The 23,445-nt window shown below is 36.3% G+C and overlaps 1 protein-coding gene across 1 annotated transcript in view; it reads right to left on the reverse strand.

Moving 5' to 3' along the window:
• Window positions 1–3,766: 3,766 nt before the first annotated feature.
• KCTD8 (potassium channel tetramerization domain containing 8) overlaps window positions 3,767–23,445 on the reverse strand; it is a 287,876-nt gene continuing 268,197 nt past the window's right edge. Inside the window, exon 2 of the mRNA XM_033214114.1 lies at window positions 3,767–5,107. Coding sequence (XP_033070005.1) covers window positions 4,647–5,107 — 461 coding nt within the window. The 3' untranslated portion in view covers window positions 3,767–4,646. The remainder of the gene's footprint in view (window positions 5,108–23,445) is intronic.

Consider the following 23,445-nt stretch of genomic DNA (forward strand, 5'->3'; position numbering starts at 1 on the left):
ACTCTTTCAAATTTCATCCTTTCATAAACAAATATAACTAGGCTTTGGTAAAATTTATTTAACACTCTAAACTACAAATCACTAATACACCAGGTCACAACTTATATTTACTGTATGCCAAACCAAAGGGAAACACTGTAGGAGAGAAGAAATAATTTTCAGCTTAATCACTGCATCTCAAGCAGGAGATGCCAAAATCACATTCATCCAAATTGGAACAAACTGAAATATTTTTAAGATATCCCTTTGAGTAATCTCTCTGTTAGGGATTAGGAATGTAAAATCAATGAGTAAGATTTGGCCTGGAAACACTGTAACATGGCTTTTAGCAATCCTAGGGAGGCAGGAAGAGTATCAAGGGCTCTTAATGATATTCTTGCATTGAAAAGGATGTTTATTAATTTGCCAAAATTATTTTACCCACTGTGCGCAGAAACTCTCTACTCATTATTTTTCCCATTCAAAGAAAAGTAAGATCTTAACCTACATAAAACATCTTTCAATCTAATTAAAAAGACAAGTGTACATCATTACCCTTGCATATTATGACATAAATGAGAGATACAGAAAGGATGTTTTTAAAGTGATCTGAGATATCTGAGAATGAAATGATTAATAATTCTGTTCTGATAAACTAAAGAAAGCTTTGAAGAGTAGGTGTCATTTGAATTAAAACGCATAATATGGGTAGGATTTCAAAACGTAGATGAAGAAGTTTGTATGTGTTTGGGTTTTATAGGAGTTGGTGATGGTATTGATTTTAGGGTATAGGTAGAGTAATCATAAATCAATAGTACTGGTGTACAAAGAGTTTGCTTCTAGATGTGAAAGCATAGGTTAGAACTATGGTAGGTTGCAAATGGTCACAAAATCTTTGCTGCTCTTCCTATGAAGAAGTAGAGCTATTTCCACACCCCCCTTAATTTGGAATGGCTTGCTTTGACCATCTCAAATAGAATACAGAGAATATGATGCATAAGTTCAGAGCTACACCTTCAGGGCCTTGAACACTCTTTCGTACACTGCCACAGTGTGAATAAATCTGAGCTAGACTATTGGAGGGGCTATATGGACAACTGAGTCACTGTAATTGAAACGTGTCAATGGTCAAACATTCAATAAGGATGCTATAGATTATTCATCCCCTGCCAAATAACCAGGATTATCCAGGTAAGTAAGCCCAGGTGAGATCCATGCCCAGCTGATCTCAGGACAAATGGCCAATTTACAGAATTGCAAGCAGATAATTTTTTTTTTAAGCCACTATGCTTTTGAGTGGTTTGTTGCTCAATAAAAGCAAACTGATATGGAGCCACTTTATTGAGAACCTATATTATGGTCTATACAGTGTTTGAACTTTATTCTATGAAAAGTAGGGAGCCTTAAAAGAAGTAATGCAATTTTGTCCACTTCTCCCCAACCTGACAGAGTTTATCTAAATGTTTTCTGTCTTGCTACACCTTTCATGGTCTTTTGACTAAAGAGAACAGACTTTTGTTGGGGCTTGTTTTGTCTGCACCTATTGGTGTTTCTGGGATGTGTGAGGCTCAAGTCTGGGATGTATGAGGCAAAAGGAAACCTCAGGGAACTTACCACCCACTATTCCTAGCTAGTCTTTCCTCTTCTTTCAATCTTTTGTAGTCTTACTTTTTTTTTTAATATAATGTAAAGTGATTTAATTACACTTACTAGGAAGAATAGGAAAAGGTAGTCTATTCCATTTTTTCAGAATCAAAAATATTACACTTGACTTCTATTTTTTTCTCTCATCTTAGTTAGTACTAAATGTTTCCATTTAAACTAGCAATGGTAACACATTAGGTTGCAAGTTTAATATCTACTGTATACAAAACAAATGTAAAACATGTGGGGAAGAATAAATACTCAACTTCAGTGCTTGATTCCAGTCTTCTGATTTGTGGTGATTGTCAGATTTTATCTACTGGGTTTTTGGAAAGGGAGTTTTATATACCAATTTTAGCCCAACTCACCATTAAAGTTTGGTGTCTCATTTTCTTCAAGGAAGAGTCCCCATTTTAGCTGCCTCCCTTGATCCCTTTTTAACCCAAATAGAGGCCAGCTAGGTTTTAGCTTCTGGGGAAAGCATGATGGTTTGGGAGAATCAGACCCACTGTAAGCTTCCTTCCAAAAGCAGCAGCTGGTCATCTGTGTTTCTTGAATTTTCTGTTGACCTTTGAGACAAATGCCTGATGTATGATAAGTACTCAAAAGATGGTTGTTGAAGTGGGCTCCCTTCTATCCCATGGTTCAGAACTTTTATTCTAATTTAGCAAGTACTGTTAGAATAGACAATTATCACTGGCCTCACTTATTTTACAGTGTAGAGATATGAAGAGATGACAGAGTTCCCAGTTACCAAATTATTTCCATTGCAATTCGATTTGAGCTATTTTATTGGGGAAAAAAACAGAGCAAGGTGAAAGGTTTTCAGATTTCTTCCTTGATTCCTTGCCTTTTGCAGCTGGACTTTGTGTCACAAGGGGAACCCTTGTACAAATTACATTTCCTAGGCTGCTTAGACAACTGGCTCCTACTTATATTGGGAAGAGGGAAAATGCTGATGTAAAATCAGAATGTGGGGAAATGGAAAACTAGAGTAATGTTCTCTTCTGTGGTTCATGAAGCATCTTTGAAAGTGATTGTGACTCCTTAGAAGCTATAGTTCTTACAAGACAGCTTACCCCCCAGTATTACAAACTCCCCATTTGATAGAGCTGGTTCCTAGACTCCAGTAAGACAAATACCTTCCATTTTTCTCTCCAGCTCCAGTAGTGATGGTGATGCGTTACTTCAATTGCATCATTTAAATGTTTTCTATGGTATTATGCTCCTTTATTATCCTCATTATCCCTAAGATCACAGATAGTAAGTAGTGCAGGTGGGATTTGAACTGTGGAAACCCTACTGCCAAGCTGTATCCTCTCACCAGTGTGTTGCAGCTACATGAAGCCATTTTGGGACTGCCAACCTTCCCAAAACAAAATGCAGAACTTGAAAGTAGCTGTTTGCCTAAAACATGATAGATAATTCAAGGTAAATCATATATATTAGTTTATTTGACTAGTCCACTGTAGGTGATATTTTATATAATGGTACAGTGAGAAATCTAACAATACATCCAAAAATGAATGCAGATCTTTTAAACTTTGAGTTGATAATGCTCATCTTCTTGTATTGTGCTGAAAGAAATGTTACCACAAATGCTGCTCAACTTCCATTTTGGCTAACCACAGAGGAGAACGAGTCCTTTAATTCTTGAAGATACTTTTACCCTCTCTCAGCCTTTCCTTTAGTGAAATTTCATGATATTATACCTTTCTTTCTGTGGATATGGCGAGGCAAAATTGTGTGGTTTATGATAAGAAAGCTTCTTTCCACATGTACAACCAAGAAGAAATCATTTTTCATAAAGCCTGGTCTTTTAGTTTGCTCTTGCCATTTTTGTGCCTTGATCTGTAAGAGATTACTTATTAGTTGTGTTTGGAGAAGTGTTCAATCTGGTTAATAGGTAAAATAACATTTTCGTGTATTTTTACACGAGGACTTTTTCTCTTGTGGGCTGTTTATTAATCCATACCAATGCTATCTGGATCTGACTATATCTCCATTTTGAATTATGTTTTAAAGTTATCAACATTAAGTCTGAACAAATCATTCTATAGCTTAGAGTTTTAAAGGAAAATTGAAAACAAGATGACAGTTGAATATTTTTAAAGAAAAGTCAATAGAAATCAAGAAATTATAATACATTTTTCTTTTTTTAATAAATACATAAAGCTCTTTACCATTTCCCTATATTATTTTGATTAACATGATAATAGGATCTTTCAAAGTATCATTATACCAATTTTCATAGCCTGATGTAAAAGACTCATTTCACAGTAATAACCATGACTAGCATTAATAAATGAATGTTGATGCCATAAATAACAGTATAAGGCATATTTACACCATCTTAACATACATAAACACCATACACATACACAAAAAAGTCACAGATCCAGAACAAAGAAAATTCAGTCTCCTAGACAGCTTACATTTATAGGCTTTGCCTAAAGTATTTTTTTTTAGTTTTTTTTTGTAATTTTTTTCTTTCCAAGCAACAAACATATCTTCCCTATTTCTTGTGATTTATGTGTAACATTGTACTCATGCAAAATAATACTTGTTTTATTACATTAACATTTAGACAGCTTTAGATTTGGGTCCTATAACCATCGTCTAAAATTTTACTTGATGTTGCTTCATCCATATATCATTTTAGTTGGTATGATATGATGGTTTGTTTTTGATAAGTTACAAAGTGGCAAACATGTCCAGTTGACCAGAGTTCAAAAATCAAGATTCTAAGCTTGATCATGCACATTTTACTTTCATTCTTGTAAAATGGTTTGAATCAGATATTCCATTTTGATTTAACATTTATTGATTTTTTTTTTCCTTTTTAATCATGTTTCTAAAAACAACAACAACAAAAGAATAAAAGAAAATACTGTTCCACATCCACTGTTCACAACAAGGAAGAGCAGCAAGAATCACACTGACCATTGTTAGGACACCAGTCAGGTGGTGACACTGTAGTAAACATTGAATGTCATCAAAATACTGTGGGAATGTGATAATTACTATAACCCATACTTCTGCAAGAGTTCAGATTGCCATTGGCGTTTGCGCTCTGGAAAATAATCTGGAATGTGGATTTTTTTAAAATCCTGAATACACTTTTTCATTTCTTCTTCCACACTTAGCTTCTCACAGACTTTCTTTTTGGATAGATTTGTTTCCCGGGACTTGCTGATGAGTGTCTGAAAGAGTTCACTGTTTCTGCGTTTGTCTGGTGGGGGCATCCATTGCACAGGTGCTTTTTTAGAGGGTCGATCCAATGTTAAGGTGTTCGGTTGGTGAGCTGTTGCCTGCTGGGCACTGGACGGGTTGTCCTGGGGAGTGCTTGCCTCTGAATGGCTGTCACAACTGGAAGTGGAGAGCTCATTACAGGAAGTCCCACTTTCACTTCCTTTATCAGTGACTTTGTCCTGTTTCCTATCTTCATGTTCTTGTTTAGGTGATACTATTTTCTGAGGTGGTCCTAAAAAGGAGGAAAAAAACAAAAAGAAAAAGAGTAGAACAGTTGAATAAGAAGTGTGAAGGTAAAATTAAATGAACTCTATATTTTCTATTTTAAACCAAGAACATTTATTTTAATAAAAATGGTGCTTGTTGCACTAGTCTGGGTTTGTGGGATTAAATATAAGACCTAGGGTCTTTAGTGTACACGGGAAGATGCAGCATGCTGATTAATTATTCAAAACAATAAAGTTTGAGAAATTTGTTTAATGAGAGTTTCTGTCTTAGAGACCATCAACAGCTTCATACTGAAAAGAAGATTTTTGTTATTTTAATTACTAGCTCCTGGAATATAAAAAAAAAAATGTTTTGTTAGCCTTCTATCTGTTTTGTTAGACACTTAGTTCACTTTTGTTCTTCCCACTGTACTAGGTGTCCTTTGGATATATATTCTGCCACTGTAAAAGCAAGAAAGTACCACTGCTATATTTTACAAAGCTGCAGTATTCTCCAGGCCCAGAGCCGCAATCACATCATTTATGCTTCCAAAGGGGAGGCTGGTTTAAATCTTATTCTTAGTCTCTTCATCTTGTTTCATGTCTATTTCCTTGAGGAAAATTGTGGAAGTGCTATAAGATATATCGGGGTCTAATATTATGGTGTGAAAATATAGTTGAAATATGGTATTCTCTTAAAATATAAGGCTTACCATTTGAGGTAAATTACTTAGGAAGACAATTTTTGGAAAGTGATAGTTTGCAAAGATAATTATTTCAAATACACAGTGTGTTTCCAAGAAAAGGTATATTTTATTCTCTCTGACTCCACTGTGGGATTAGGATCTCCATTTAACATTTATTAAACACTACCACACACCCAGAGCTGTTCTAAAACCTTCATTAAGTGGAGCCCAACAATTCAGAGATCTAAATTACTCAACTCTTATTTTATTTTCTTAGAGTCAAATTTTTGAACAAGTTGTATAAATCAGAATCAGGAAAAAGGCATCAGTCTTTTTAAACAATTGCCCAGGGGTTCTATTGTGCAGCCAGCCTTGAGAACAACTGGTCTAATTTAGAGGGTCTAACCTTGGATGCATACTGGAATCACTTACAAAGCTTCAGATTATTGATACCTTGGAACCAACCCCAGACCTCCTGATTTAATAGGGTGCTACCTGGCCATCAGGCCATTTAAGATTTCAATGTGCATCCAAAGTTATGAACCACTGATCAGTCTAATATATATGAAATGGGTTAATAGCCAACATGGGTAGTTGATATTACTTGAAAGGATTAAGAGACAAAAAAACTTTTCTTAAAAGTAGCTCCTATGTGCAACATTCTGCTGGTTTCTATCACCATTTTTTTCTACTTAAAAATTAGAAGAAACACAAGTCAATGCCAAATATTGAGTTAAAGATTTTTAAAACTTTTACAACTTTTTGGAATTATGGAAATATTCTATCTCTTCATTATGGTGTGGATTATATGATTGTATACATTGTGAAAATTGATAGAATTGTATACCTAAAATGGTTGAGCTTTTCTGTATGTAAATTATACCTTGACTAACCTGACTCCCTCTCCTGAAAAACAAAAACAACAAAGAAACATACAGTATATATGTCTATATGTCTCCATCTCTATCTCTATCTCTGTCTATCTATCTATCTATCTATCTATCTATCTATCTATCTATCATCTATCTATCTATCATCTATCTGTCTATCTCAGGGAAAGTCTTTAGCAATATTTTGAACTTCCTTTGTCTGCACTATCATAAAACCAGGACAGATATGAATGCTTATAATTGCTTAGTAAGGAATTACACTATTACATTTCAGAAGTATTTGCAACCAAAGATTTAAAAATTTGTTGAGTTTTGTTTGTTTTGAGCCTCTCTCTGTCAGGGAGAGTCAGCTGAGACTTTGGGGTGAGGTGGAGAAAATGCACTGCTAACACTCTGTGTTGGACTTACCCAGATCCATTCGCTATTCTCCTCTGTCCACAGTGGCTGATGTGTATAGACTATGTTCTTAAGCTGCCTAGCCTTGTGGCTTTCAGTTGGATTCAGTCAACAGCAAATATTAGCAAGATAACACCCTAACCCCACCCCACCCCCAGGAATGTGGTGATCTGGTTATATCCCTGGACCTAGAGGCTACAGCCCTATCAGGAAGCTCTCTCTGTCTCCCTCTCCCTTTTCTTCACCTTCCCTTTTCTACCACCCCTCTTGAGGCTCATAGTTTTAGGCCTACAGTTGTTGATGTGGTTTGGCTGTGTCCCCACCCAAATATCACCTTGAATTGTAACTCCCACAATTCCCACTTGTCATGGGAGGGACCCAGTGGGAGGTAACTGACTCATGGGGTCAGGTCTTTCTTGTGCTGTTCTCGCAATCGTGAATAAATCTCATGAGACCTGATGGTTTTAAAAAGGAGTTCCCCTGCACAAGCTCTCTCTTTTGCCTGCTGCCATCCATGTAAGACATGACTTGCCCCTCCTTGCCTTCCACCATAATTGTGAGGTCTTCTCAGCCACGTGGAACTTTAAGTCAATTAAACCTGTTTTTCTTCCCAGTCTCAGGTATGTCTTTATCAGCAGCATGAAAATGGACTAATACAGGTGTTAACCATTTAGGTACCATAACTAATCTTAGCGTATTTCCTACACTGTTGTAAACTGTCCTTTTTAAATGTTTTTTTTTTTTTTTTTTTTTTTTTTTTGAGACGGAGCCTGGCTCTGCCACCCAGGCTGGAGTGCAGTGGCCGGATCTCAGCTCACTGCAAGCTCCGCCTCCTGGGTTTACGCCATTCTCCTGCCTCAGCTTCCCGAGTAGCTGGGACTACAGGCGCCCGCCACGTCGCCCGGCTAGTTTTTTGTATTTTTTAGTAGAGACGGGGCTTCACTGTGTTAGCCAGGATGGTCTCGATCTCCTGACCTCGTGATCCGCCCGTCTCGGCCTCCCAAAGTGCCGTGATTACAGGCTTGAGCCACCGCGCTCGGCCTTAAATGTTCTTAAATGGTCCAGCTGAGTGTGCCTTCTCTCTCTTCCTGGGTTTCTGATAGACCCACTCTATCAGACCCACTCTGGCCACCAGCCATCTTCTCCATTGACTAGAGGGATGTTACTTGAAGGATCAGTTTTTAGTGGCACCAGATGTATGTGGTAATAAAATTTGAAAATAAATAGGTTTGGAGTCTTACTGACTTGGATTCAAATTCTGGCTCTGCAGAAAATACTAGCCTTGTGGCTTTGAATAAGATATTTAGCTCCTCTAAGCATTAATGTGCTCATCTATAATATGAGTAAAATTACTTTGCCCATAGGAGCATTTTAAGATTAAATAAGATATCATGTAAAAGGATCTAGTATAAGGATTCTCAACAATGAGAACATATCAAGGTATATCAGTGGAATTTTTTGAATGTACATATGTCATATACATCCCTAGAGGTTTCTAGTTCAGTGTGAAGGACTGGTAATGTATGTGTTTATGTGAAGCTAGGAGTGGTGGAGGAGATGCAGCATCTCTTTAGTTACCTTTATGGCTGAATGTGAACCCAAGCAAGTATGAAATTCAACACCCTAATACAACATAGTATATAAATAATTGTAGGTTTTTTTACCCTTTCTGTCAGTATTTTGCTATACTTTAAACAAAAGCCCCTATCAAAGGAATCTATGATTTTCATTCCCAATAATGTAAAGGATTAAACTGCAAACATCTAAGCAAACCAACTTACACTAAGGATAAATAAGTGATGAAAAAATAATTTCCTGTTTATTGGCAGGGCAACAGAGCATTAGATAGAGTTACCCAGGCAGAAAAGCAATCACATCAAAGTGAAAGTTCAGAAAGAAAGTACTAGATACTACCAAAGTAAATGCCTTATTCTATTTGTTTCTATTCACTGGAAGAAAAAAATGCTTAATGACAATAGAATGCAACATTTGTGTGATGAAAACTAATTGGTCTTGCAAGATAGAAGATTAAGGAAGCCCTCTTTGAAGAAGGGATCAATGAGTTCAGCTGAGAGCTCTGTACTGACTATATGCCAGACACAGGGCTAGGTTCTGGAGGAGGCGCAAATATGGATAAGATGAGCTCTCTGCCTGATGAACTTCACAGACTTTCTTCAACTCCAAGTGGGTGAGGACAAAAAGATGCAGAGACAAGATTTTACATGTGTGGCCAAGGATCCCTATAACTTTCTGGGAAGATGAACTAAGATGCACTCCATACCAAATGGGTCTAACTGAATTTCCTACACTAGCTTTTTTTTTTCACTTTTTACTTTTCAATTATTTTTCAATTTTCTTTGCCACCTTTGAAAACGTCATCTATATCCCTCTCTTTTCTTCCCTCTTGTCTTTCCAATGACAAATAACATGGGTTAGGGCATAGTCGGAAATAAAGTCTATCAGAGAATTGTATTTTATAATTATTCAGTGTTTGAAATGCTTGGGATATTTTAGAATATCTCTTTCTGTAGACTTCGAGAACTATGAAGAAAAGGGGAACCTGAATTTACTGTGATTTTAAGAGCTTTAAAAATAAAAAGAACTTAAAATAGTTATATACATTAATTAGAATTAACAAATATATATTAACATATTATATATATACATGGTATATATATATTATATATATATTTTTTATGTTCTTTCATGTTTTGCTAATTCTATTTAATACACTATCTTTAGGCAAGGTGGACTCCCAATCAGACCAAATAGTTTCAGAGGTTTATATAATGACTTAAAAGAGAATGCTTAGCTTTATTTTGTGTACAGCTTTGAAAGAATAGAATAATATGATGGTTCTTTGCATAAATTATTAGGGATCACTAATAGTCTTTTTTGGCTTTATGCTATCAGTTTTAATTGCTATCCATTTAAGCATACTTTAAATTATTATTGATAACTTAGTAGATTTAAATTGGGACTAAGATACGATAACTTAAACTGATTTAGCTGCTTTTTATGACATGAAATTGAGAAAAATTAATTAATTTAGGTAAATAATGATTACTCTAGTTGCCCAGTTTTCTTGTGGATGCCTGTTAATTTCAGGCTTCCAGGGATAATTTAAAACTTTAATTTTATATTATTTTATTCATTGGCCCAAAGCCGCTTGACATGCTTTCAGCACCACATGAATGATAATTTAAATATCACCAACTAGTGAATATATGGGAAGAGCATGATTATTAGAAATGTCTCTGTGTCTCTTCAACTAGTAATAGAATCAAATATATACCTGAAAGATCTTCCCCAAAGCATTTTGCCCTATGAGTTAAGGCACCCAATAGACTTGGTTTAAAAATAAAAATATAATTGTGTTTTGGTGGTAGCATCAGCTAAGATTTCTTCCATCATATAAAGAACTCATCACCATTTATTGAAGTGTAAGCAACAGATTAGTGAATAAGCAAATCTCATATTAGCCTAAGATTTATCTGTAAAAAAAGAGTTAATTATTTTAAAGAGTTAGATAAATAGGTACACCTAGAAACTTTCAAATATTGGAACAATTAATCAACTTTTCATTTGGTTATTTGCTATTAAACAAACTAGGATATCCATCCAGGAATGCTCCATCCACTGAGCATTTGTAAATGGCAAGTAGTCTTAACTAGGAGATCTGCAAACCAGCTACCTATGTCATGCCTCTTCAACATTATTTTTGAAGAACAATCAGTATACATACATACACACACACACACACGCACACACACTCAGATTCATTTATTATGCTGACATTTTTTCATCACTAGGGGAATAACCTTGGAAGATCTACTTTTAGCTTGGTTCGGCCACTCCAACCAAGCAAGTACTTTGTGTTGGTCATATAACCTCTCTAATAGTTGGTTCTTTTTGGTTAATATTTTGGGGTTGTCCCCTAACTTCTTTTATGTTATAAAAGTCTGTATATCTAAATGATATAATGAACAGGAGGAGATTTTCCAAGCTATAAAATTCTGAACAAATATTAAGCATTAAAAGGTTACCATGAATAGAAATTACCACAGAACAAGGAAACAAATTCAATTACTACTACAGTATTTAAAAGAATTTTAGGGGTCAAGAATAACTTTCTTCAAGTTCACTGAGAGTAAGTGTAGTACTAGAATACATTATTAATTTATGTCTATTTAATTACATCTATTCTTACTGGTGAATTGCCAGCAAAGAGAATGACACTTAAGGGTGCATTGTGTAGACTGTCTGGGTTCACATCTCAGTTTAAAAACTTACTAGATTTGTTATTCTGGGCAAGTTGTTTACTTTCCTTGGGCCTCAGTCTCCTCATGTTTAAACTTCAAATAGTTTTAACTAGGATTAAATGACCTAACATATATTAAGTACTTTAAATTAGTCTGGCATGTATAAATGCTGAAAAATGCTAATTATTATAATTCAGTGTAAATATCCATGTGTCAATTGGCCATGGCATGGTCAATTTGTTCATTTGAATATTGAGAGTACTGATTGGATAACTGTAATGTTTCCACACTGATTCTGGGTCTGCACATAACCCCTAGGCACATATGAATTGCAGACAGTTCCCTTATTTTCTTTCTTTCTTAAATTTTTATCTATTAAAAATGAAATTAAAACAGAAATATCTAGTTACATGGCTATGGTAAGAAGCAAATGAGATAATATATGTGAATGCAATTTGTAAGCTGTAAAGTTCTATACAAAGTAAACTTAGTTTATAGTCCAGAATCTTGCGGCACTATTCACAATAGCAAAGATTTGGAACCAACCCAAATGTCCATCAATGACAGGCTGGATTAAGAAAATGTGGCTCATATACACCATGGCACATATACACTATGCAGCCATAAAAAAGGATGAGTTCATGTCCTTTGTAGGGATATGGATGCAGCTGGAAACCATCATTCTCAGCAAACTATTGCAAGAACAGAAAACCAAACACTTCATATTCTCACTCATAAGTGGGAATTGAACAGTGAGAACACTTGGACACAGGAAGCGGAACATCACACACCAGCGCCTGTTGTGGGGTGGGGGGAAGGGGGAGGGATAGCATTAGGAAATATACCTAATGTAAATGATGAGTTGATGGGTGCAGCACACCAACATGGCACATGTATACCCATGTAACAAACCTGCACGTTGTGCACATGTACCCTAGAACTTTTTAAAGAAGTATAATAAAAAAAAGAATCATCTATCATTTACACACTATCATTTACAAATGTATGAAATATTACATTTTTATGTTCAAAAGGGTATTTATTTAAGAAAATAAAACACAAAGACCCTGGTATAAGCTATCAAAAATGTGTGAATTAAGAGCAGTAGTAAAAAAAACATTTTATTAAGTAAAATGTCACAAATAGAAAATATCACCATGGGCCCAAACTTGTAAAACTCAGCAAGACAGGGCTTTTGATCAGTTCCCTTGGGTTTTATTATATTAAAATAGAAAAGAGGAAAAGATAGCTTTTCCCAGTTATTTGAATAACTAATGAGGTACAGAAATGAAATGTCAATATTTTTGTCTTTTAAAAGGCTGCATGATTTCTGGGTAGTTCTGGGTACGGGGATGTTTATAAGAGTATTTCTATATTTTTGTCCTTGAATACACAAGCATTTCCAAATAAAGTCTATGTACACAGCTGCACATTTGAGAAAAAACCTTTTCATTTTAATCTCTTTACCTGCCCAATGATGATAAAAAATGATAGGCATGTAAAATGTGTCTGCAACACTCACAATTCCTAGAAGGGAAATTATCCTTTAATAGCGCTAAACTCAATAACGTGTGAATGGTTATGTGGTACTTAAACAGAATGAACCAATCTATCTTAAATATTAGCACCACATGCTTCTAAGTATTAAGCACTTGAGTCAAAAGGGAAAAACTCCATTTTGATTTCACATTTACTGAGCACCTATTATGTATAAGGCATAGTGTTAGTTACAAGGCTGGGGACACACACATATGTGCACACACACCTGTACAACCACAGTCCCTGATATTAAGTAGTTCAGGCTTGGGGTGACAAGTGCAGATGTAGCTAAAGTGTGAATAGGGCATGGACAGGGGATCAAGGAGTAAAATAAAAAGAGGCTGATTTGTGATTGGAGTGAGCTAAGGAATGGGGTCATTTTTAATTAATCAGTAAAACTGGCATGCTTAATTGAAACTCACAGGTCATATAGGAGATGTGTACCTCTTAGAACAGAAGACAAAATTAATTTATATATGAGAAAAATTGAGCTTATTTATTTATGTTTTCTATAATTTCCATTAGCATTACTTAACCGCTTTTATGGGTGAAAGAGTATAACAAAATAAATGAAAAGAAGAGTGACTTGAAAAAAGAAACGTGGTCATATTCCTTTATTCATCCTGACATGGTCATCCCAAACCCACTCTTCTGATACTCTCTGAACTTAATTTTTATCATATTTACCTACTCATAGTGTGTGGCTCTCAGTCTTTAATTGTAAACTCAAAGGCAGAAACTGTGTTTTGCTATTCTCTCATGGTGCCTTCATCAGAATAGCTGCTTAACAAAATTAGTAAAATTATCTTCATGCCTCTGAATTTCTATAGTATTTAATACTAACTACATTACTCACTTGGAAGTTAGCATTTACTACCTTTTAGGTTAGTAAATATTCATTTTGATGTCCATAGACTAGTAAGAATGCTCCCACCACCAACAAATAAAAATTGGTCCTGAGGTCACACTTCTGGTGCCCCATATCCCTCAGAGTTTATACTTTCCATGAGGGCTTAAATGGCATGTATTACTCAGACAGTTCAGGAGGCTGATTTGTATTATCACTGATTAAGCAATACTATAATAGTAATGTGCATAAGCAAATGTAATGCAGCATAAGAAAAGAAATATCAGAGAAAATTTAATGCAGCATGAGAAAAGAAATATCAGAAAATATATTTGTTTAGTGAGACATACATTAGAAGAGGTTTCCAAAAATAATCTTATTGCCTTTCTCTCATTGTACAAATCAGTATCTTACTATGACTCAGTTATTTCTGTAGATCATGCCCAAGGTCACCTTTGGCTATCCAGTGGATTCATCTTTTATTTTCAATCACTTGTTACATCTTATCAATTCTACCATTACAGCAACTCTTGAATCTATCTATTCATCTCTGTTCCAATTTCCACCACCTATGACAGGTTTCTCATTGTATTTTCTAACCAATTCTCTAACTCCACTTTAGTCCTACTTCAAACTATTCTCAACGCCACTGCTAAATATATACTCCTGAAACCTAATTGCATTAAGTATATCCTTGTGCAAAAACTTCCTAAATAGTTCCTCTGCATATAAGATAAAATTTGATTATGACATCTTGGCTTTGGAGACTATCTTCAGTGTAACACAAATAACCCCAGATCGTATTTTAGTGCTTCCCATTTGGTGACTCCAATATATTTGTTTCTGGTGAATGCCTTGCTCTACCAATGCTTGCTTTTCTCTGGACTGTATTCTTTCCTTGCCCATGCCCCTTTTAGCTATCCTTAAAAGCCTGATCCACATGTTGCTTTCAGCATAAAACTTCTCATTATCATATTTGGATGTAATTCCTTGTGATTTCCTTTTTTTTTTTTAATAACCCATAGTTTTTTTGAATCCATCTCAAGGTACTGAGCCTATTTTGTCTTAAATAATAGTTATTTCTGTACTCAGTTTAACTTTCATCCCTGTGTTCTGCCCCACCACACACACACAAATATACACACAAAACACATACACACCCCATATAGTTAATCCTGGAGTGGGGCAGTTAAGTGCTGGGAGGAGAAGGGCGGGGTCCCTGGCGAGGTCTCCACGGTCGGGCCTGTGCCCACAGACCTAGATAAAGACAGACACCCCTGATTTCGTGCCCAAGTGTGCATTTTCCAAGGCTACTCTGGCCTGTCATGCCCCCATCCTGGTCCTATAAAAACCCCAAGACCCTAGCCGGCACAGACACAAGAGGCTGGACAACAAGAAGAACACACCGGTAGAACAGCGCACAGGTGGCTGAACGTCCAGAGGAGCAGAGGAGCGGAAGAGCACACACCGACAGGCACTGGCAGAGGCCAGCAGGCCATCAACTGGCGGAACGATGTGGAGGCTGAAGGGAATTTGGCGGAAGCAGTCAGAAGAGAATTGGGCTGCCTTACTCCAGAAAAAAAACACCTTCCCACTCCATACCCCTGCTGGCTCCCCATCCATCTGCAGAGAGCTACTTCCAACACCCAGTAAAAACTTGCGCTCATTCTCCAAGTCCATATGTAATCCAATTTTTCTGGTACACTAAGGCAAGAACCCTGGGATACAGAAAGCCCTTTGTCCTTGTGATAAGGAAGAGGCTCTAATTGAACTGATTAACACAAGCCTCCTACAGATGGCAAAACTAAAAGAACACACTGTAATGTGCCCTCTCGGGCCTAAGGAGCTGTAAACATTCACCCCTAGACGCTGCCGTGGGGTCGGAGCCCACATTCCCCACGATCTGCCCCTTTGCATGCTACCCCCAGGGGTTTTGAGTAGTGGGGCACCAAAGAAGTGAGTCACTCCCGTATCACATGCCCTGCCAGGGGGACAAGGAAGTTTTTCCTGTTTCATAGTCACTTATGGGATAGAGAGTTTTTCCTTTTCGTCTGGGTATTTCCTGAAGCATCACCACATGGCTAGGCTCATAAGAATTCGGTAACCGTTTATCTAACTGAATTAAATGAAATTAATACTATCTACAAAATATTGTCTAAGCACACAGGGGATTACTTTATTACTAAAGAAGTTTATTTTTGTTTTGTTTTGGTTTAACCGAACTATATAAACCCAAGTATAACTCAGCTTAAGGAGTGTAACTCACCTTAAGGAGTGTAACAAAAACGAAGAAGTGGGGGAGTCGAAGATAAACCATTTAGCAGTGAGTAATACGAAGAGCCTCACAGTCTCTCTAGTTAATGAAAATATCATTCCTTTGGAAAAGTTCCTACCTTATTCCTTTTAGTTTATTAAAGAGAAATAAGTGACTTGAGAACCACACATAATGTGGAAAAAAAATTTTCTTTTTTCTGAAGAAGAACGCTACCTCACTTACATGATTGTACCTGATGCTCGAAGTAGAAAATGTATTAGGTGTTCATTTGTCCTCTCAGAAGCCTTTATCACATGCAAAATTGTTACAGACACCTTGCAAGAGCTCTTCATTTAAAACTCATCTCTTCATTTCCCCCATGGAAGCTAGATTCTACCCACATTCACCCCTCTTGTGCTTAAATCAAAAACATAAACTCCACACAAAGATGCCTAGGCTCCTTTTGGAATCTGGAATGAAGACTACCGAACTACTTCCTGCTCGTTCCAAAGTTCCCACGTCTGAATCTACCATTCCTTATCACTGTCATTGGCATAGTTGTTTTTCACATGCCCAGGTAACAACCTTCTAATGACCTTCTTTTTCACAAGCACATGTTTTATGAGAAGGATGATTTATTTGGTTTTCTAATTTGTGAACACAAGCCTATGCCTGCTTGTTTCACATCTATAAAATGTGGATCATAACACCTACAAGGTGCTTAGCAATGATTAATGAGATGTTGTCTTTACAACATATCTGGTGGCTCCGGGAGGAAAAACGAAGGCACTCTGTTAATATAGGTTGGGGGTACACTTATGAGGGTTGTGTATAACAAATTTATATGAACATAAAACCATGCTGGTTGTAAATTATTGTTGCCTGTTATGCAATACTCAACAGCTGCCTTAGACCTGAGGAAAAATCTCTCAGTGACAATAAGGGAAGCAGAGATTGTGGAAGAGGTAAACACACACACATATAGATGCACACACATACACACAAAAAAACAGTGTAACCCTCTTGTGTTGCAGGAGCAGCTACAATTGCCAGCAGAAGCCATAGTTGAGTGGATTTTTATTTGTTGGATCTCTTCAGATCTTAAGTGCCTGCCTGCCAATAAATGTTTTCAAGTATTTCCAACAATCCCTAGTCATATGCAACTTCTTGTAGCTGCCATACTATTGAATATGAGCACCACTTCTTTTCACTTTGAAATTCATAAAAGTATGCCTGTTATGGCAGCAGCTCGGTACAGAATCATTATGATGAAGGAAAGATGAAGGCATATATGTGCATAGCAGAGTTTAATTTCATTTCATAGTACAATAAAAAAGTGCTCAGCTTTTGAATAGAGCAGAATTGTGCTTGATGTGAAGTTTTGATATGTATTAGGTAGGTGCCAAATGTGTCTTTAAGGTTCATTTTCCTATTCTGTCTAAAAAGGAATAGAAATATGGCACTTCCCTCCTAGGGTTACTTTAAGTCAAAATAAATGTGAGGAAGGCTTTTGTAGTGGGCTAAAATGTGATTTCAAAAAAGATAGCAGGCACGAATCCCTGGAACCTGTAAATGTCACTTTCCATGACAAAAGTCTTTGTAGATGTAATTAAGGATTTTGAGATGGTGAAATTATTCTGGATTATCCAACTGGATCCTAAATTCAATCAGTGGTATCCTTACAAGAGGGAGGCAGTGAAAGATTGGATACTTACAGAGGAGAAGGGGACAATGTGACCATGGAATCAGATGTTGGAGTGATGCAGCTACAAATCCTGGAATGTCAGCTGCCATCAGAAGCAAGCAACAAAGTTTTCCCTAGAATACTTCAAGGTAGTGTAGCCCTGCTGACAGCCTAGTGAAACTGACTTTAGACTCTGGGGTCTGTGAGAGAATAAATTTCTGGTTGTGTAAGTCACCAAGCTTATGGTAATTTGTCATAGCCAATAAAATAAATACAAGTGATTTAGTGTAATTCCTGGCCCTTGGTAGATAGTGAGTTACGTCATCTTACATAAGTGAATATAATATTGTTTTATATTATATAATAATAATATAAATTGCAGAATCTTAATTGTTCTATTAAAATAAAATGTTTTGCAGGCTCTATCGAATTGTCATCTTGTTTCTTTAAGCTACTATAGTAGTGATAAGCCCAGAATATTGTACTACAAATCATTCTACTTGGTGGGTATCCCTAATGTTAAAACATTCCTATACTCAGCCATAATTTGTCTCCTCAAATAGTGTCATTAACTAATTCTATGCCTACCTTCTGGAGCAACATAAAATGAATCCATTCCCTGCTTTTAACTAAGGGTCCTTAATATTTTGGAAAACCATTATCATATCTAGTCAAAGTCCTCTCCAATTATATAGATCAATCATTATTTGAATAATGAGGTTAATAGGGATAGCCACTTCACTTTATATCTGTTCCCATAAGACTCTATTTTCTCTTTGTACAAACATTCAAACATAGCCACCCGTCTACCCATTCCAACACACATGCACACACACACACAATCACAGAACTGTCTCTCTCTATAGCTGACTCTACACACATTTCCAGAACCTGATCATTCCTTTTCATTCTAGTCTCATGTTTTTACTGCCTTTGGACACCTTCTAAACTTCAAATTCTTTTTCTCTTAAACCAGTTCCTCCTTTTATGCTTTCTATTTTCCTATTTTTATAGAAGCACCACAGTCTTCTTAATTACCCAGGTTTCAAATCTCAGTCATTTTTGCCATTCCAATTTCTACCCCTCTCCTGATACACTCCCCCAATGAACAGTTACCTAGTCCTCTTGATACTTTGATAATAGTATCATTTTCCTCACCTTCAGTCTTCACTCTCATAGTTTTGATCCCAATTAACTCTTACTGAATCAACTGTAACAACCTTCTAGAGAGTCTTTCATCTCTAATCTTTATATCTTTTTATCCATACTAAACAAAGATGTCAGCAACATTGCACTGAAACATAGCTCTTATTACAGCACCTGTTCTCTGAGAACCTCAATGGCTTTCAGAAACATATTCAAATCTTTTAGCTACACAGACAAGACTTTCCTTGGCCTAGTTCAAGCTTAAAGTCCACACTTCATTTTCTATTACTCTCAGCCTTCATTCAAGTCAAATTGGAGGAATTAATTGCCAGCAGAAGCCTACATATCACATGCATTCCTGTCTTTAATTCTTCACCTATGTGAATTATAGGTTGAGATCTATTTATAATGATATTATTTGTTTAGATGGAGTAAATTTCTTATTGACTGTGTGGGTATGTGTGTCTGAGAATATAGGTGGTGCTCTCTCTATCTTATATGACAGAGCTTAATTACCAGGCTAAAGTATACATTTCTAACCCAGACTAGGCCAATCATAATGCCCTACCTAATCAGCCCCCTAATCTACAATAAGGATGAGGGTTGTGAGGTAAATAATCTGGGTGACTCAATAACATGAAATCTCTGGAATACTTCAAACTGTTCATGAGGGGAAAGAATGAGAATGCCCTTACATCTTTGGCCAAAAACTTCTCAGATATGACTGGAGGGGACTAAGTCCCTCAATCCCAACTACAATAGGGGAGAATGACAGCTGAAAGGGAATCCTAACAGTATTTGAATGTCTGGTTCAATGATTTCTATTACCAACTCCACTGTTAGGCAAGTATTTTAGGCCAAATAAAATAAAAATTTTATAAAACAAATTTATCCTATAAATTTAAGTATTTTATTAGATGCAAATATCCTTGAAATATAACAGAACTCTCTTCCTGAAACAAGTTGAGTGATGTGTTGTTTGTATTTGTTATTGGAGAACTTAATGCTGTTGTGGGAAATCAGGGACCTGGAATGGAGGGACTGGCTGGAGCTGCGGCAGAGGAACGTAAATAGTGAAGATTTCATGGACTTATATCAGTTCCCAAAATTAATACTTTTCTAATTTCTTATGCCTGTCTTTACTGCAATCTCTGAACATAAATTGTGAAGATTTCATGGACATTTATCACTTCTCTATTAATACTTCTATAATTTCTTACACTTGTCTTACTTTAACCTCTTAATCCTGTTATCTTCATAAGCTGAGAATGTATGTCACTTCAGGACCCTGTGATGATTGAGTTAAATGTACAAATTGATTGTAAAACATGTGTGTGTTAACAATACGAAGTCAGTGCACCTTGAAAAAGAACAGAATAACAGCAATTTTAGGGAACAAGGGAAGATACCATAAGATCTGACTGCCTGCGGGGTCTGGCAAAAGAGCCATATTTTTCTTCTTGCAGAGAGCCTATAAACGGACGTGCAAGTAGGAGAGATATTGCTAAATTCTTTTCCTAGCAAGGAATATTAAATATTAAGACCCTTGGAAAGTAATTGCATTCCTGGGAGGAGGTCTATAAAAGGCCACTCTAGGAGTGTCTGTCCTATGCTGTTGAGATAAGGACTGAGATATGCCCTGGTCTCCTGCAGTACCCTCAGGCTTATTAGGGTTGGAAAAAAATCCTGCCCTGGTAAATTTGAGGTCAGATGAGTTCTCTGCTCTTGAACCCTGTTTTCTGTTGTTTAAGATGTTTATCAAGACAGTACATGAACAGCTGAACATAGACCCTCATCAGTAATTCTAATTTTGCCCTTTGTCTTGTGATATTTGCTTTTGTCCTTGCCCTTTTTTCTCAGAAGCACGTGATCTTTGTTCTCCCTTTTGCCCTTTGAAGCATGTGATCTTTGTGACCTACTCCTTGTTCGTACACCCTCCCCCCTTTTGAAATCCCTAATAAAAACTTGCTAGTTTTGTGGCTCAGGTGGGCATCATGGACCTACCCATATGTGATGTCATCCCCGGCAACCCAGCTGTAAAATTCTTCTCTTTGTAATCTTTCCCTTTATTTCTTAGATCGGCCAACACTTAGGGAAAATAGGAAGAACCTAGGTTGAAATATTGGGGGTGGGTTCCCCCGATAAGTGCTTAATGCATAAACTAAATTTTTAATGCACATTTCTAGTTACTGACCAAAGAAATTGGAGAAATTTGGAGAAAATCAGACAAAAACAAATCTAATCATTGTATATTTATGAGCAAATTATTATGACAGCAATATAAACAATTAAAAGAGTCCTAGAAATTTACTATTGTATTACTAACAGGGTCATGTGCCCGCATCCCTTAAGGCTAGGATGGGTATTATTTACCCTATTATTACTGGCCTAGACTGAGCTCCTCATCCACTCCTATGTCCTGAGGGAAAAAAATCTATCTCAAAAAGTAGATGGGGTGCAAGGTAAGCAAAGATGCACACACACAGGCACACACACACACGCACATACACAGAACTGATAAATACTTCATTATGCAAGTGTGGTTAAATATAGAAATCACTATGTTTTGTAGTAAACTAGGGTTTTCATACCATCCTTCAGCAACATGTCACTATGTGTCACCTTTTCCTGTATAGCCACTTGTGATGGTTAATATGAATGTCATCTTGATCGGATTGAAGGATGTAAAGTATAGATCCTGGGTGTGTCTGTGAGGGTGTTGCCAAAGGAGATGAACATTTGAGTCAGTGGACTGTGAGAGGCAGACCCACCCTCAATCCAGGTGGGCACCATCTAATCAGCTGCGAGCATGGCCAAAATAAAAGGAAGCAGAAGAACACGGAGAGATTAGACTGGCTTAGCCTCCCAGCCTACATCTTTCTCCCGTGCTTGATGCTTCCTGTCCTTGAACATCAGACTCCAAGTTCTTCAGCTTTGGGACTCAGACTGGCTTCCTTGTGCTTCAACTGGCAGAAAGCCTATCATGAGACCCTGTGATGGTGTGAGATAGTACTCCTTAATAAACACCCCTTTATATATACATCTATACAACCTGTTCTGTCCCTCTAGAGAACCCTAATATACCACTAGTTAAAAAAGATAATAAGCTGAGATAAACAAACCTAGTAATAAAATAAGCACAATTTTACTTAGTTTATATTTTAACAAGTAAAGTTATAATAATATATAACATTTGTTGAATACTTCTGGATCAGGTACCATGCTTAGCACACTATACATAGCATCTCATTTACATCTCACAATAACTTCATAAAGTAGAGGCCTCCTATGTTTACTTTACACATTAGGAAACTGAGGTTTAGAGAGGTTATGAAACTTGACAGGTCATATTTGGAAGAGGCAGAGGCAGATGTAGATCTGTCTGACTTTAGAGCTTATGCTGAGTTAAGCTCTGAGATACATATGCTGCCACAAAAATCCTGAAATTATGAGTAATTATACCTCTAGTTCAGAATTTAAAGAAAGCTGCTTTCCTTAAATTCTAAACTAGAGATATAATTACTCATAATTTCAAGCCCTTAAGGATTAAACTAAGATGCATATCTGAAAATTTGGGAATAGAAGTGTGCTTAACTGTACTTGAGTGTTATCATTTATTTAGATAGTATGCAATAAAACATTATTTTATTTTACATCTAGCTATTTTAACAAAAAAAAATTTAAAGGCTATACATAGGAAAATTAGACATTGCTTTCTAACTCAGTTCATTGGGAGTTACTGGGACTGAGGCTCTTTAACCAAGTAATGTCTATTTATCAAATGTAAGGGTTTTTGTTGTTGTTGTTCTTTCACAAAGAAACGGTGAGGTTGCAATATCCTCTGACATACATATTTCTGTGAATTCAGACCAATAAAAAGGCTATTTTATATTAATTAGAGGAATCATTATAAAAAGCAACTATGGTTTAAAGGAAAATTATATATTGAAAATGTAAATCCAACAGTAAAATTTACAGAGTGAAATTAGGAAAATAGGTAAGATGTAGAGGGAACATAACAAAGAAAGAATAGAGAGGATGAATCCTAAGACTATTCTTAGGACTATCTTAGAACCCATGACTTGTCAGGTAACATAATTTCCAAAATATCAAAATTATATTTACGATAAGATACATTTAAGACCAAACTTTTCAATGATGTGCAGCACATGATCCAAAAAGGTTCTGACAGAAGGCCAGAAATTTCTGCTAAGAGTTTTCAGAGCCTAATTAAATAATAAGCAGATTCGGTCAGTGTTGAGATGCCTTGAACTTTTCATGTCACTGTATAGTGCACTTTAGTCTAAACCTGATATTTCAATAGCACCATTAACATCAATCTTATTTTCTGACATTAAAGTCTTACAGATTAAAAGTAAAAGATCATGAAATGCTACTAATGAAATCATTATAAGGTAAAAAGATGTACTGGTAACACCTTCTATGTAGATCAATGGAAATGTTATGTCAGGGGTAAATTTGCACTGGAAATACTTTTGAAAAAGCATATTTAATTATGAGCTATATTAATAGTTATTCATTAAGAGCTTGGAGGTAGAGAAAAACAGAGTATGCTTTTGGTATGACTCATGTGACACATAACTTTCCTTGAAGTGCTGAGAACACAGAATTCACAGAGATGAATATTTTCCTTTGACTT

The sequence above is a fragment of the Trachypithecus francoisi genome, unplaced genomic scaffold (assembly GCF_009764315.1).
Source record: "Trachypithecus francoisi isolate TF-2019V2 unplaced genomic scaffold, Tfra_2.0 Lachesis_group1, whole genome shotgun sequence".
Lineage (NCBI taxonomy): Eukaryota > Metazoa > Chordata > Mammalia > Primates > Cercopithecidae > Trachypithecus > Trachypithecus francoisi.